This window comes from Pygocentrus nattereri, chromosome 5 (genome assembly GCF_015220715.1).
Source record: "Pygocentrus nattereri isolate fPygNat1 chromosome 5, fPygNat1.pri, whole genome shotgun sequence".
In the NCBI taxonomy this organism is placed as follows: domain Eukaryota; kingdom Metazoa; phylum Chordata; class Actinopteri; order Characiformes; family Serrasalmidae; genus Pygocentrus; species Pygocentrus nattereri.
Window position 1 is genome coordinate 21206289 of NC_051215.1, and position 17332 is coordinate 21223620.

The 17332-nt window shown below is 41.4% G+C and overlaps 1 protein-coding gene across 1 annotated transcript in view; it reads left to right on the top strand.

Moving 5' to 3' along the window:
- Window positions 1-17332, top strand: part of acoxl (acyl-CoA oxidase-like) — a 138021-nt gene that overhangs the window by 84130 nt on the left and 36559 nt on the right. The window contains exons 15-17 of the mRNA XM_017702657.2: window positions 7280-7391; window positions 9093-9180; window positions 13413-13483. Of these exons, the coding sequence (XP_017558146.1) occupies window positions 7280-7391; window positions 9093-9180; window positions 13413-13483 (271 nt within the window). The remainder of the gene's footprint in view (window positions 1-7279; window positions 7392-9092; window positions 9181-13412; window positions 13484-17332) is intronic.

Here is a 17332-nt window from a genome sequence, read left to right on the forward strand (position 1 = left end):
GCTGGAGCCTAACCCAGCTGTCATTGGGTGGAAGGCGGGATACACCCTGAACAGTTCACTAGTCCATTGCAGGGCAGACGGACTGACATACACGTTTACAATCATGTTCAGTTTAACCATCTTCAGTGTGGTTGCTGTCTTAAACCTCATATTTCTGAAGGATGACTTCACTGGAAAAGAAGCATTCTTTCTTTAAATGTACACCCATGTAACAAGTGCTTTTGACCATTTCTATTGGTCAATTCGTCATAAAATGGTTCACCCAGTGTCATGGGCAGCTGGCGCTGCGGTTTAGATATGTCAGATACTCTTATAGGCTAAAACATTAGAACCAATTGTATTACATAACACCTTCCACACATCTGGGAAGCTTTCCAGAAGATTTTGGAGAGTGTCTGTTGAAATTTGTACCCATTCAGTCAAAAGAACATTTGTGTGGTCAGATGCTGATGCTGGACGAGAGGGTCTGGCTCTCACAGTCTCTGTTCCAGTTCATCCCACAGGTATTTAGTGGGGTTGAGGTCAGGGTTTTGTGAGGCCACTGGAGTTCATCTTCACCAAACTGGTCACTCCATGTCTTTACGGAGCTGCTTTGTGCACAGGGGCTCAGTCATGCTGGAACAAGAAAGGCTCTTCCCCAAACTGCTGACCCAAAGCTGGAAGCTTAACTGTGTAAAATGTCTTTGTGCTGTAGCATCAACGTCACCCTTCGCTGCAACTGAGGAGCCCAAACCCTGAAAAACAGCCAGCCCATTATCCCTCCTCCACCAAACTTTACTGCTGGCTCTGCATTCCAATAGGTAACATTCTGATGGGGGCCACCAAACTCAGATTCATCATCAGACTGACAGAGAGTAAAGCTAAATCATCATTCCAGAGGACACATTTCTACTGCTCCAGTCCAGTGGCAGCGATTTACACCCCTCCAGCCAAAGCTTTGCATTGTGCATAGTGATATTATGCTTGTGTGCAGCTGCTTGGCCATTAAAACCATTTCATGAAGATCACGACACACAGTTCTTGTGCTGATGTTGATGAAGACAGTTTGGAGCTCTGTAATGAGTGATGCAACAGAGGATTGCTACATGCTTCAGAATTTGTGCACCACTCTGTGAGTTTGAGTGGTTTAGCGCTTTGTGGCTGAGCTGTTGTTGCTCCTAGATGCTTCCATTTCATAGTAATAGCACTTACAGTTAACCAGGACACACAAACTGACTTGTGGCAGAGGTGGCATCCTAAGATAGTGCGAGGTTTAAAGTCACTGAGCTTTTCAGTACGACAGATTCTACTGCCAGTGTTTACACCACGTACTTGTGTGCAGAAATTATAGAACATTTCTTAACTGCAGACATTCAAAGTTGGTTACTGAAGCATGTTATATATGTATAGGCTGAAATTATGTGTGATGACACATGCTTATTAAGTGTAGAAATTATGAAAAAGTTCTTAACTACTGACACCCCAAGTTGGTTACTGAAGCCTAAAATATAGAGATGACAGTTTAAATTTATGGTGGAAATTGCAGAAGTTGACAGTAATATCTGAAATTAATTGTGATCATTGACTGTGGAAATTGAGGGACATTTATTAATTATAGCCACCCAAATTTAGTCACTTGAGCATGTAAATTATAATGCTGGTTTAAGAATTAATGCAAAAAGAAAAGCAGTTCTGTTTAAAATTAAGCATGAGGGCAGTTCTATACCAGCTATGTCACCTTATGATCAATATGTTTAGGACATGTTTAGAAATATGACATTACATTACTACAGACATTTAAAATCAACTACTCAAACCTGTAATGAAGTATATATAGTAAATTTAATGCCCAAGTTCCCTCCCATCGACCCACCACTGATGGGAGGGGCAGTAGTAGGGGTGCGGTGCATTGTGGATCGGGCAGTGTCCGAAGGCGTGGGCCTTGGTGTTCTGATCCTCGGTTGCTGAAACTGGCTTTTGGAACTTGGAACGTTACCTCACTGGCGGGGAAGGAGCCTGAGTTGGTGCGCGAGGTTGAGAGATACCGGCTAGATATAGTCGGGCTCACCTCAACACACAGCTTGGGCTCTGGGTCCAATCTCCTTGAGAGGGGCTGGACTTTTTTCTTTTCTGGAGTTGCCCATGGTGAGAGGCGGCGGGCAGGTGTGGGCTTTCTCATAGCCCCTCGACTCGGCGCCTGTATGTTGGGGTTTTCCCCGGTGGACGAGAGGGTAGCTTCCCTACGCCTTCGGGTTGGGGAACGGGTCCTGACTGTTGTCTGTGCTTATGCACCGAACAGCAGTTCAGAATACCCAGCCTTCAAAGAGTCCTTGGAAGGGGTGCTTGAAAGTGCTCCTTCTGGAGACTCGATTGTCCTACTGGGGGACTTCAACGCTCACGTGGGCAACGACAGTAAGACCTGGAGGGGTGTGATTGGGAGGAATGGCCTCTCTGATCTGAACCCGAGTGGTGTTCAGTTTTTGGGACTTCTGTGCAAACCACAGTTTGTCCATAACGAACACCATGTTTGAACACAAGGATGTCCATAAGTGCACATGGCACCAGGACACCCTAGGCCGCAGTTCAATGATTGACTTTGTAGTCGTGTCAGCGGACTTGCGGCCATGTGTACTGGACACTCGGGTAAAGAGAGGAGCTGAGCTGTCAACTGATCACCACCTGGTGGTGAGTTGGATCAGGTGGTGGGGGAAGATGCCAGTCAGACCAGGCAAACCCAAACGTACAGTGAGGGTTTGCTGGGAACATCTGGCAGAAGAACCTGTCAGATTGATCTTCAACTCACACCTCCGTCAGAACTTTGACCAGATATCGGGGGAGGTGGGGGACATTGACTCAGAATGGGCCATGTTCCGCTCCTCCATTGTTGAAGCGGCTGACTGTAGTTGTGGTCGCAAGGTAGTTGGTGCCTGTCGGGGCGGTAATCCTCGAACCCAGTGGTGGACACCCCAGGTGAGAGATGTCGTCAAGCTGAAGAAGGAATCCTACCAGACATGGTTGGCCTGTAGGACACCAGAGGCAGCTGGCAGGTATCGACAGGCCAAGCGATCTGCGGCTTCAGTCGTTGCCAAGGCAAAAACCCGGGTGTGGGAAGAGTTCGGTGAGGCCTTGTAAAGTGACTAAGTCGGCTCCGAAAAGATTCTGGCAAACCGTCAGGCGACTCAGAAGGGGAAAGCAGTGTGCCACTAGCACTGTATATAGTGGAGATGGTGTGCTGCTGACTTCGACTGAAGACGTCATTGGGCGGTGGAAGGAATACTTTGAGGACCTTCTCAATCCCACCAACACGTTCTCCAGTGAGGAGGCAGAGTCTGGGGACACGGGAATAGGCTTGTCCATTACTGAGGCCGAAGTCGCTAAGGTAGTTAAAGAGCTCCTTGGCGGCAGGGCTGCAGGGGTGGATGAGATCCGTCCCGAGTTCCTCAAGGCTCTGGATGTTGTGGGGCTGTCTTGGCTGACACGCCTTTTCAACATTGCGTGGACATCGGGGGTGGTGCCACTGGATTGGCAGACTGGGGTGGTGGTGCCTCTTTTTAAAAAGGGGGACCGGAGGGTGTGTTCCAACTACAGGGGAATCACACTCCTCAGCCTCCCTGGTAAGGTCTATGCAAGGGTACTGGAGAAGAGAGTCCGGCTTATAGTCGAACCTCGGATTCAAGAGGAGCAGTGCGGGTTCCGCCCTGGTCGTGGAACACTGGACCAACTCTTTACCCTCTCCAGGATTCTGGAGGGTTCATGGGAGTTTGCCCAACCAGTCCACATGTGCTTTGTGGATTTGGAGAAGGCATTCGACTGTGTTCCCCGGGGTATTCTGTGGGAGGTGCTTCGGGAGTACGGGGTACATGGCTCTTTGCTACGAGCCATTCAGGTCCTGTACAAACAAAGCAGGAGTTTGGTTCGCATAGCCGGCAGTAAGTCAGACTTTTTCCCAGTGAGAGTTGGACTCCGTCAGGGCTGCCCTTTGTCACCGATTCTATTCATAATTTTTATGGATAGAATTTCTAGGCGCAGTCAGGGGATGGAGGGTGTCCGGTTTGGTGACCTCAGGGTCACATCTCTGCTGTTTGCAGATGATGTGGTCCTATTGGGGACATCAGGCCGTGAACTTCAGCTTTCACTGGATCGGTTTGCAGCCGAGTGTGAAGCGGCCGGGATGAGGATCAGTACCTCCAAATCCGAGGCCATGGTTCTCACACGGGAAAGGGTGGAGAGCCCTCTCTGGGTCGGGGATGAGCTCTTGCCTCGAGTTTAAGTATCTCGGGGTCTTGTTCACGAGTGATGGTACAAGGGAGCGGGAGATTGACAGGCGGATTGGTGCTGGGTCAGCAGTGATGCGGTCTGTTGTGGTAAAGAAAGAGCTGAGCCATAAGGCAAGGCTCTCGATTTACTGGTCGATCTACGTTCCCACCCTCACCTATGGTCATGAGCTTTGGGTAATGACCGAAAGAATGAGATCGCGAATACAAGCGGCCGAAATGAGTTTCCTCCGCAGGGTGGCTGGACTCTCCCTTAGAGATAGGGTGAGAAGTTCGGTCATCCGGGAGGGACTCGGAGTAGAGCCGCTGCTTCTTCACGTCGAGAGGAGCCAGTTGAGGTGGTTCGGGCATCTTGTTAGGATGCCTCCTGGACGCCTCCCTTGGGAGGTGTCACAGGCAAGTCCACCGGGGAGGAGACCCCGGGGAAGACCCAGGACACGCTGGCGTGACTATATCGCCCAGCTGGCCTGGGAGCGCCTCGGAATCCCTCCCAGGGAGCTAGTGGAAGTGGCTGGGGAAACGGAGGTCTGGGCTTCATTGCTCAGGATGCTGCCCCCGCAACCCGAACCCCGGAGAAGCGGAAGATGATGGATGGATGGATGGATAATGCCCAAGTTTAGAGTACAGTTTCTACAAAAGGTGAGCGTATTGTCTGAAATTAATTGTAGAGACTGTTATACTCACTGTTTGTGGAAACTGTGGGACATTTCTTAACTATAGTCACAATTACTGAGTAATGAACTAGAGTCAATGCACACATTAGGATGGAATTTCTGTAAAAATAATACAGTGTGAAAAGACCTGCTTTAACACATCAAGCTTATAACTACAGCCACATTAAACAAATTACTGAAACCTGTAATATAGGTGTAATGCACCAGTTTAAGGTCAAGTTTCTGCAAAAAGTTAACAGTACTATTGTTTAAATGTAGTTGTTGGGACAGTTGAAGACCTGCTGTACCCCAGCATACAGACTGTGCATACAGACTATGGGAAATTCCTTACCTAAAGCCACCCAAAATCACTACTAAAGCATTTAATATAGGAATAACATTAAGGTGGAATTTCTGTAAAAGTTGACAGTCATATTGTCTTTAAATAACTGTGAACAGTTGTTGACATGCAGTACCACAAAATGCTCATTGTTTATGAAAAAAAAGAAATATGTGTAATTTTTCTGCCTTATTTAACAGAAATTTTATCTGATATTAAATGCGAGGACATTTCATATCAGATAAAACCTGATTCTGTGTAGAAACTATGAGGCATTTCTTAACAACAGCCAACCAATTTTGGTGACTGAAGTGTGACAAACAGAGATAACTGTTTGAAGTGGAATTTCTGCAAAAGTGTAATAAAAATATGGTCTGAAATTAATCAAGGAAACAGTTCTAGGCTCACAGTACACTGTGCTCATTCATTGTGGAAATTATGGGACATTTTCTACCTATGGCCTCCCATGTAATATAGGTTCATAAACAGGTTTTAATTTAGAAATTTCTAAATTTGACAGTAATTTTGTCTGAAATCAAGTGTGAGGGCAGTTCTAGATGTGCTACATAACCTCAGGATCAGTTACTGAAGCCTTGTAATACAGGCATGTCATACCCATACTTCCACTTTGTGTGGCTATCCTTGTGCTGTTTTGCTCCTGTATATGGTCAAAAAAGATGGCACAGTAGAACAAATAGACTTTCTGTGACTTAGTAGTTAATTGTTAATTGATATTGTGCATTAAAACATCTAGAGTCCAGTGGTGAGACCACAATTTGAAAGACAGCCAGAACTGCTATATATATATATATATATATATATCCTGCGATGGACTGGCGACCTGTCCAGGGTGTATCCTGCCTTCCGCCCGAAGACTGCTGGGATAGGCTCCAGCATCCCCCCGCGACCCTGTCGGAGAAGCGGCTTAGAAAATGGATGGATGGATGGATGGATGGATATATATATATATATATAATAACTGCAAGCAAAATTTTTATTTTTTTGTGGGTCTTTTTAGGTCCCTATAAAGCAGTTAAGTTATTGGTTAACATGAAACTATTCTGCTCTCACTCACAAAAATATCCATGTTTATGCAATTATGTAAGAAAATGTATTCTTTGTCAAGTGTGAAAATGTGAGCATTATTCTAGTAGCTTAATAGCATTAGATTCCTGAGCAGCTTATGTTGCCTTGAAGTGAGCTGTATACGAAGGAATAATTCTAAAAAAGCCAACATCTATCTATCTATCTATTCGTCCGTCCGTCCGTCCGTCCAGTTGTCATTAACTTCAGCTGCAAATGTTACTAAAGACAGAAAATCCCTGACCAGGTTTAATACAACATTTTAATACAAGCTATAGTAGCACTGTCAGATTTTGAAAGCTTGAAAATCTGAAAACCTAGATAAAATCCATGTCCTTAGAAACATTTGACACTACAGCCTCAAATATAACATGATTTTAGCACTATTTCTAACATGTCTATGGTCTATAGACTAGGAACTAGAAAGCGGTTCCTTCCACCTTATTATTCATGTGACCTCTGTATTTTGAGATTATGGCCAAAATATTTGATTGGGAGTTCATTACTGTTTTAGTAAAAGGAACAGAAAGTGAGTTTAATCTTTACATTATCTGGTTATTACATTTCATGTCCCATTAAATGACTCTGTGGCGGAAATGAGCCTCTTCGCAGGGTGGCGGGCTACACTCTATTTGATAGGGTGAGGAGGCCATCCGGGATGCTAGTATCCGAGTAGAGCCGCTACTCCTCCATATTGAAAGGTGGTTCGGGCATCTGATCCAGACGCTCCCTGGATGCCTCCTGGTATTGGACATTCACGGTTTGCTGGACGTTCTGTCCATAAGTCACTCAGAGTGTCTTGAGGCGCAGGAATAACGTGGATTCTTTTATTTCAAGCTTAACTATGGTCCTCCTTGAGTAAGAGCTTATCTCTGGCACTGGGTAGCAGAGAAAGAATGGACATTCTTCCTAACAGCTTCTTTATGTGAATGTCTATGTTCTGTTTGCAGTTTCCTGGGTTTCTCAGTGGATAAGATCGGAGACCTGAACTTCCTGTTGAAAGCCTTGAGCTACAGGGAGAGGGTCTTGCAGCGCAGCCTAGCTGCACGACTTCACGCTAAGGTCAGTGTCACTCTGGGCCTCTTTCAGATGGGTTGGAAAAAAAAACTGTTTCCTGTACATGTTTTCAACTGTTATTTATTTTTTCGGCAGTGGGGTGGTTTAGGGTGGAGGCAGAGTGTTGTTCAATGGGCTATCTGTATGTACCCACTATTTCCTAAAATGTATTCTTTCATTAGAATACATTATTAGTTTAAATATAATCTAATAATCCTATTATAAGCCTAATTCCAATTAAGTTGGAAAGTGAAGTGGTGAAGAACTGATAAAAACAGGAAGCAGTGATTTGTAAAGTCAGTTTGACCTGCATTAAATCGAAAACAGTACAAACACACCATATTTGATAGTTTATGTGAACTTTGTTTTTTGTAAATATATGCTTCGTCCAAATTTCATGCCTGTAACATGGTCCAAAAAGTTGGGACAGGAGCATGTTTACCACTGTGTCGCATCACCTTTCCTTTAACAGCACTTATATAATCGTTTGGGGACTGAAGACACTAAATAATCTAATTTTGATAGTAGCCTTTTTTGCCTTTTGTCCTTTATACAAATCTTCAGATGTGCAACTGTATGTGGCTTTGGTTGTTGTGTTTTGCACCAAATGTACCGCATGTTTTCAGAGGAAGACAGACAGGTCGGTCTAGCACCTGCACTCTCTGACTACACAGCCATCTTATTACGCATGCAGAATGCTTCCCCAAATATCATGACAGATGCTGGATTTTGAACTTTACACTGGTAACAATCTGGATGGTCTTCTTCTTCTTTGGCCCAGAACACACAATGTACATAATTACCATGAACAATCTGAAAGACAGATTTGTCAGACCAGGATATGCATTTCCACTGAGCATCAGTTCATTTCAGATGAGCTTGAGCCCAGAGATGTCAATTGTGTATTCCACAGTCTTAACATGTGCTTTTGGAAGCTATGATAGACGGTGTTCATTTACAATTGGTTGTCAAAATATTCCCGAACCCATGAGGTGATCTTTCTTACAGAAACATGAGAATTTTTAATGCAGTGCTGCCTGAGTGGTCATAGGTCAGTTGTGGTGTTCAGTTTTGCCCTTTACACATACAATTCTCAAGATTTCCTGAATCTTTTAATGGTTATCATGCACTGAGGAAAATACATAAAATCCTTGCAATCAAAAGGGCTTAGTCTTTCCTGGTTATTTTGTTTTATACCTAAGCATGGTTGCATCTGTATTTTTGATGTTTTTGAAAATGTAACATTTTTCCTAGTTCTAAATTGTCTTAAAATAGTCTTAAATTGTCCCTGTCCCAACTTTTTTGGAAGGTTTTTCAGGTATCAATTGTATAAAGAGCAAATACTTACATTTATGGTTTAAAAAACAATGAAGTTGATGAGATAAAACATTAAATATCATATTGTTTTTTTGTTTAAATACAATCAGATTTACAAATTACTGCTTTCTGTTTTAGTTTGCATTTTGAATTATTATTAGTAATTATTATTTTTTTGCATTATCCCTTTACTTCTGTTACCCCAAAAGTTTTCCAACATGTGATGCGCCGGTGTGAAAAAGTAATCACCGCCCTTAAAATTAAGAACTTGTTTTGTGACGTTTAGCAGCCGATATCTCTTCTAATTTGATGTCTCTACTGATGATGACTTTACTGTCCCAACGTCTTTGGAACTGGGTTGTATAACTCTAATTATGTCACTCTGAGCAGATAAACAAGAGCAAAGAAGAGTTCTTCAGTGCCTGGAATTCTTGCCTGCATCATGTGACCAGCCTCGCCCTCGCACACATCCACAAAGGTGAGGGTTCCATCACAGCCTGCATTTCCTATTTCTTTTCTTTTCTTTTTTTTAAAGAAAATTTACTGATGATTTCATGTTTAATTAATGCACATATTCCCCAATGCAAACAGAAAAGTAGAGGAAAATATCAAAAATATCAAATTGGGTATTCTGTATATATCAGCAGCTTAGAGGCGCATGTGTGTACCGTACGGAGCTGTGATCACTACTTTCCCCCTCCTGATTTTCTGTGTTATCGCAAAAGTTTTCTAGTGTGTGAATCACGTATGTGAAAAAGTAATCACCCTATTAAAATTAAGAACTTGTTCTGTGAGTTTTAGCAGCTGACATCTCCTATAATTTGACATCTGCCTTTCACAATGTTGCAGAGGAATTTATGCCTCACTCTTCTTTGCCGAGCCGCTCTCATCCAGATAAACCCTAACACAGCATCTCTGTTGGGTTCAAGTCAGGACTTGGACAAGGCCACTCCAAAACATTACTTTTGTTTCATTTCAGCCTATTTGAGATGTGGATTTCCTCTTATTTTTCAAATCATTGTCTTGCTGCACACCCGATAACGTTTCAGCTTTAGCTCGTGAATTCATGGTTCCTTCAAAAGTTCTGAGGCAGCAATTCATACTACCACCACCACGTTTCAATGTTGGTATGATGTTCCTGTTGTGAAATGCGGCACTTGGTTCATGGCAGATATTAAGGAGCCTGTTGTTCTTCTGACTGCTCAGCCCATAGATTATTATAGTGTCTTACTGTGGAGGCCTTAACACTGACCATAGCTGAGGCTAGAAAGGCCTACAGTTCTTTGGATCTTCTCCTGGAACCCTAGGTGACGTGCTGCTGAGAAATAATGGACATTTGGCAGGCTGGGCACTCCTGCATTTCTGAAAAGATTCACCCGTTTTCTTAGGGTTCTTAGTTTGTAGATAGTGGCTCTCACATTTTTTCAATGAAGTTTTCTTTTAATCATGGCCTGGTGTGCTTACAAGGTTGAGTAGCTGTTGTTGTTGAGTAGTGGGACCACTGCAGCAGAGAAACCTATTCCACAAAGCAGTTCACGTCCTGTCATTTGGCCAATCCATAGAGTTTTTTTTTTTCCCAGAACTGAGTTTAGAAACTAGAAGTAAGTTTTTATTTTCACTTTTTGCCTCTTATTGTACAGTTTGACTGTGTGTGAATCCAAATTTTGCTAACGTGCTGAAGTAAGCGAACATTAACTAAGAAGAGTAATGTTGAACAGAGATATAAATGTCTTGTGAGCATTAAAATGTGTCATTTTTCGTTGTTTAGTAGTTTCTGATGGGCTCAAATATGTTAAAATGGGTGATCATTTGTAACTAAAACATTCAGCTTCCACTTCGCTTTTACTTGAAATGAATGCCTTTTAAAACTGAGGACACGCCGATTTCTGTGGCTGAAAGCTGAGCAAGTGTCCGCCAATCACAAATGGCACTTGCTGAAGTCTAAGCACAAATGCACCAGTATAAAACCTGATGAGACAGTATAGACCTTTTAAAGGGTAGAACATTGTGAAGATAGAGTTTTTTAGAGCAACCTCTATTGTAATTATGCTTTGAGGGGTCTCAAATGAAGATTTATACCAGACTGACCTTTAGACCTATAATGCACAGACAATTAAGTCACCTATAATGTATCATTTAGCCTAATAAAACAGTGCAGGGTTCCTTTATGATAAGTTGAAGTCATCTCGCTGTTTTTTTATTTTATGGCTTTATTAAAAGACATGATATCCAAAAATGACAATTAATCAGACTACATTACTTTATTACAGTAATCCTTCTGCTTAGGCAACAGATTACATTTTTAAACCTGTCACCAGTTGAAGGTAAACTTGTATTTGAGCGATGTTTGCATTCCACAGGACTGGCTGCATTCGAGCCTGGCTGTGTTCAATCATTATCAGTTATATTTAGTTGATTAGTTACTTGAGCATTTCTCCATATTTAGGGGGCAGTTACTTTTTCACACACGATAACTTTGCTGCTTAAATGGCATAATCATTTAAAAAATGATTGATTTTTGTTTGAAAGCCTTCTCTTTGTCTAACACTACACGCTTAAAAAACAGTTCTTCAAGGATACATGGTGCTATATAGAACCATGAACATTCGAAGAACTTTTGCGTGATTTAATGGTTCTATGCATGCTGAAATCTTCCTTTGGATTGATGGAGAATGTGCTCTAGAAGGTTCTACGTAGAACCTTTTTGAAAAGGGTTCTATGTAGTACCAAATAGAGGAACCCTTTTGGTGCTGTGCAATACCCTTTTTAAGAAGGTTGCATATGGAAACATCCACAACACATTTTCCATCGATCTTTGATGATGCAAAGAACCCTTAAACCATGCAAAGGGTTCATAGAGTGTTTATGGTTCTATATAGAAGCATTTTCTTTACGAAAGAACCCATGAAGAACCATCTTTAAGAGTGTACATTTAGTTTAGATCTAATAGCGTTCACTGTGACAGATATGCAATGAGAAAGTTCACAGCAGCAGTTTGCAGCCTGTATGTCTGTATATGTGCATTGCAGTGTGTTTTAAACCAAACAGCTATACAAGGCTGATTACCCCCCCATCCCCCCCGTCCACACACACCACCACCGATAGTAAATTTCCATTCTCTCATCCTCCTCCCACACACAGACAGAAATGCACACACAACAACATGCGCTTCTTACAGATGTGACTGATAACAGAGGGGCATTTATTCTTATGCCACACCACAGCTTCAGTCTGCGCTGTTTGTTATGCAAATCAAACAAAACGAGCTTTAAATGCTGACCAACATTAAAGAAAAGCAAAAATATCATTATACTGCAGTTGTTGAATAGCTGCACATCGCGTGCGGTGACGCTGCCTTCTGATTTATATACATATTGCTGCTGTTGGGACAAAACCTTGAGTCTCCATATTTGTCATTTTTCAGTTTTTAACATAAATTGAAAATACCTGTTGCTCTTTACACTGTGTGTAAATTTAATGATAAATGGACTAAAAGAAACAGCCCAAAACTACTTGAAAAAAATCTGGTTCTATTGACTTACATTAAAAGTAGAGTGGGTTTTTTCCTTCTCCTGTAAAGTGACCCTTTTGGAGATACAAGGTTTTGTTCCAACAGCAGCGATAAACAATTAATATAATTAAACTTCTTATGGAATTCATCCCTTGTCATTTACTTAAAGGGGAATTATACCAGTTTTACAAAGTTTCTGCATAATTAAATCATCAAGATGAACAAAGTATAAAGTTGTTCATTGTAGAGAATTCTTCACAGTTGTGGTGGTAAGAACCAGGGGTCGCCATGACTACAACGCAGATGTAGACATTTTATTTACCATCCAGAACCACCAGTGAACCTACACAAGTCTTCTGAGTTTATATGGAATGTTGACGATAGGAAAATAGTGGGAAATCCTAAGATAAATCCTGCATTTTTTCACCGAAAGGTCCACTTATAACATTGTCAAGTACCAAAAACAGGCTGTGTTTGTTACAGTGCCTTTAAGACTGAGAGATATAAGTGACTTCTATTCTGATTGGCTGGCCTGTATTGCACCTCCTTCAGAAAGCGCTCAGAGCTGAAACACTGCTTATAACTTCAGTGTGAGTGGGTGTGGCTAAACTGCTGTAGACTGAATAGGTTTGAATATAAATGTATTGGTTCTTGAGGCATCACAAAAACAGTGATTTTACAGGATAGTTTCCATGTTTTGACTGTATGGCACGTTTTGAAACTTTAAAAAATGTGTGCAAATTACTTCAGACTCCTTTATTTAAAAAAACCACAGAGGGGAATTTAGTTTTCTGTGTTATGGGCTCTTTAACAAAATGCTTTTCTTTGTAGTTGTTTGTAGTAATTTGCCTTACAGCACCCGGAATGTACCCATTCACTATAAATGGATTTTAAAAAAAGGTCAAAATCTTCCCAAAACTGTCCTAAAACAGTGTCTCAGTCCTCAGGCAGTGAATTCATAACCATTTCATGTAGGAACTTTCTGTGAGGGAGCTTTTAGAGGTGGACATCTAGTTCCTATCACCACCACTGTGAAGAAATTCCCATTGTCATTATGGCCAGTTATAACAAATGCCATTACTATTGTCTTTTGCACATTTAATAGAAATGATCAGTCATCATGTAGCCCTTTAATACAGTGTGCTTTTCCTCTTTGTTTGACTTTCTGTCTTGTGTTCTCTTTGTTTAATCCCCATCAGTGACCTTGAAGCTGTTTGCGCTGGCCGTCCAAGAATGCCAGGTGAATGACGACCGCGACTTGTTAACCAAGGTATGTGTGAAAGCTGGTTTCCACTCCTCTGTGTGCTGCGCTGCAAGCCACTCTCTTCCTTTTTTGACTCATCAGACACGGCCTGTGGAAAGTTCTCAGAAGTTGTGCGAACACTGCTTTTGTTTGCCCACAGTGAAGACGGTCGAGGTTTGCAATCGAGTCTTTGAGCAGTGGAAACAAAACAAAACAGCAGTTGTTGCTGTTCACTGCCAGCTCTGGACATAAGTGTGTTTGTGTGCAGATGAGGGGCAGACTGAGCTCAGTCTGTGCTCCTCTGTGCTCCCAACGTGGAGCTCCACCTGGCAGATGATCATCCAGCTGGAGAAGCTGGAGGCCAGTTTCATCTTTTCCTCCATTGGTACACGTATTACATTTGTGCACTTGTGGACGAAGTACACAAACCATGTGCTTGAGTTAAAGTAGAGACACCCAAGGTAAAATATCACTCCAGTAAAAGTAGAATTTCCTCGAAGTAAAAGTACTTGAGTAAAAGTAAAGAAGTATTTGCCTTCAAATGTACTTAAGTATCAAAAAGTTCACAAAAAGTACTAAAAGGTTAATCATGGCTCTGATGTCCTGTTATCATTTTTATAACAAGACTCGCTTTGTGAACTCGTTTTAGGTGAAAATCCTCCAGTGTCTCTCTTGGTAAACCAGTTTTTTAATAGAAGGTCATTAATTAGTGACGCTGACGTTCTATTAAAATGATCATAAGCACAAAACACTGAAGGTGAACAGTTTCCATCAGGGAGAACCGAGTGGCTCTGAAATCACTTTTTACACACAAGCAAAGTTTCAGTTTAAGATTTATTTACAACTTAGTTCCAAGTTTAAGTTGAATAAAAACTGGCTTTAAACTCAGGATCACAAATGAACCCCTTTACTATATTGATCTGTAGGTCTCTGTTCATAAACATAAACCAGCCCAAACTAATTTACTATAAAATGAAATGGTGTTTGTAGAAATTCAGAAAAAAGCCGCGTCAGTCACGACTGCATATTTGGACATATTTCTATATTGTGCTCTATTTACACAAAGTTAGGTTAGTTCATCATTTATGTTGAACAGACTCCCCCAAAATTTTATGCTGCTGTGCTGACGTTGAACCGTGTGCTGCACTGGGTCGGTATGACCAACAGGTCAAAACAAGCTCAAAACAAAGTGACCGCTGGGCCCTGATTGGTTTTCTTGCTTTGCACTTCTTTCATTTTGACATGTTTGACATGACATTTTGAAAAAGTCAGATATTTGACTTTGAAATGTAGTGGAGTGAAAGTAAAAAGTCTCACAAAATGGAAAAACTTCAGTAATGATACACGAAAAAACTACTTAAGTACAGAAGCTAATTACGTTTACTAAGTTACTGTCCACCACTACATTTATGTGACTATATATACCATCGAAATCATTTCCCAATTTCCACCCTCTCTTTATCTCTTATTAGACACGCTGCTTCTGTTACTGTGCATTTAACACCATGTTGGTAGGCGAGCTGTAACTCTGACTGTACTCTGATAGAGCTTGTCTCATCACTGTTACTGCAGATACTGCCCTGCAAGAGGATGAAAACCAAACAAAAAAGACCAGAATGACCATGAAAAAGATGAAAAATATCAGATATGTAACAAAGCTAACAACAGTAGCTACCAAAGTGCCTGTATCCTACATTTGTCATGTGTTGCATCGGTTCCTCCTGAGGTGCACTTACATTTATGTGGCTTTATATGCTGAAAATTTCGTTTCTCCACCTCCTTTTTCCACCATTTCTATATCCCTTAGAGTTAAACCGGCTACTTCTGTCACTATGCCTTTAAGACTGTTACGCAGAACTGTGCAAAAGTTTTAGGCAGCTGAGAAATGAAAAACCTCTTTAATTGGGCAGTAAGTGTGTATTGACTTGGGAAAACACTAACATTAGAATGCATACAAATAACATTAATACAATAAATAGTGATTTTGTTTTCATTTAACCATTTCCTGCCCTCTCCTCGAAGAAGTACAGTAGTATTTGTAGCTGTCATTCAATACCTGCGTTATCTAATTTGTATTTTATGTTAAATTAAATGATAATAAATAATAATAATAATAAACTGAATAAAAACACTGAAAATGTAGCTCAAAGTGCTTTACACGAAAACTAAGGAGGAAACAGAAAGGTGAGGAAATAAAAGCCTTGGATTGGAAAAGATTAACAATTAAAAATAATACAAGTTAGTCCAAAAATACAAGTAAAAAAAAGAGATTAAACCATGTAAATAGGAGAACATTGAACATTGCTAATCAGATATCATTGTCACTATGGCTTACAACTAATCATATGAACGCATGAGCATAAGCTGAGGCCTCTGTATGACGCAAGCCCTAAGGCCTTATGCGTACCATAGGCCTGAACCCCATAGGTCATGATATATTCATGGACCCAGGATTGTGCATTGATCTGTATGCGCTGACATTAGGATCTAACAGTCCCCCCTTTGATTCCAAAGGAATCATTGAGTCAGTGCATACGACAATGTATAGATCAAGCAACATCAGTGTACATAATGGGATCAGCTATGACAGCAAAGGAATAGTTAAGGCTACGTTGAGGTATTGATGAGGTCATTGATTCGTCTCAGATCTTGGGTAAATCGCCAGCCCTTGGCCCCTGGACATAGGAAATAGGAGATTAAAGGAATACAATGGCATAACATACAGCTAGAAACTGTTACAGGACAAATAATACAAAATAGAAGTAGAGAAAAGCAAAAGTATGGTCTCATACAGCCCTGCAGGCAGATAAACACCAAGCAAAATAGAGCAGAATGACCACAAAAAAGATGAAAAGATATGTGGACACTTTAAATTCGTCTCCAGAAGACACTACAAGAAGATCAGCTATTTGGTGGATCCGTATAACCTGCACATCTCCTGAGTTCAGAACATTCAAGTGTGTGAGATTTTATAAAAACTGGCTACAAAAGTGACTAAATAAATACATCAGTTTACTTCAATAAGTACATTAAAGCTCCTTAATCATCAAACGCCTCAAACTTTCTCTGGAGGTGTTTAATGAGCAGCTTACGAGCAGCTAGGCAGAGCAGCGGTTGAACGCGTCTCACTTCTGTACTTCACTTACTGCACTAATGAGTGCACTTCTAATGGGATATGCATTATTTTTTACACATTATTTATTACACACTAGCCATAACATTCTGACCACCTCCTTGCACTTTGTAGTTCTACAGTTACAGACTGTAGTCCATCTGTTTCCCTGATACTTCCCCTTTTACTTTGTTCTTCAGTGGTCAGGACCCCCATGGGCCCTCACAGAGCAGGGACTATTTGGTGGTGGGTCATTCTCAGCACTGCAGTAACACTGACGTGGTGGTGGTGTGTTAGTGCGCTGGTATGAGTGAATCAGACACAGCAGTGCTGCTGGAATTTTTAAACACTGTGTCCACTCACTGTTCACACTATTAGACACTCCTACCTCATCAGTCCACCTGTCTTAGCTTTGTCTCATTACAAACCACCACAGAACTCCTGAATGAACTTGATTTTGCTACCAAAAATAGCAACAGCACGATTGTGACAACAACAGAGTGCTATCAATATAAGATTGATTTGTTTTGACAGCTCTGCAGCTCGAACCACCTAACACACAACCAAAATATTAATGGCTTAATGTTAATCATAGCAACTGCAAACTAAAATCTTTCTGCAACCACAGACTGTACCACATCTCAGGATCAAACAGGTCTTAACTACATCTAACTTACCACTATTCACGCCAACAACAGAGCAGATGAAACTAACAAATATACTGTTAGTTTGTTTTTCCAGAACACGCAGACGGAACCAGAGTG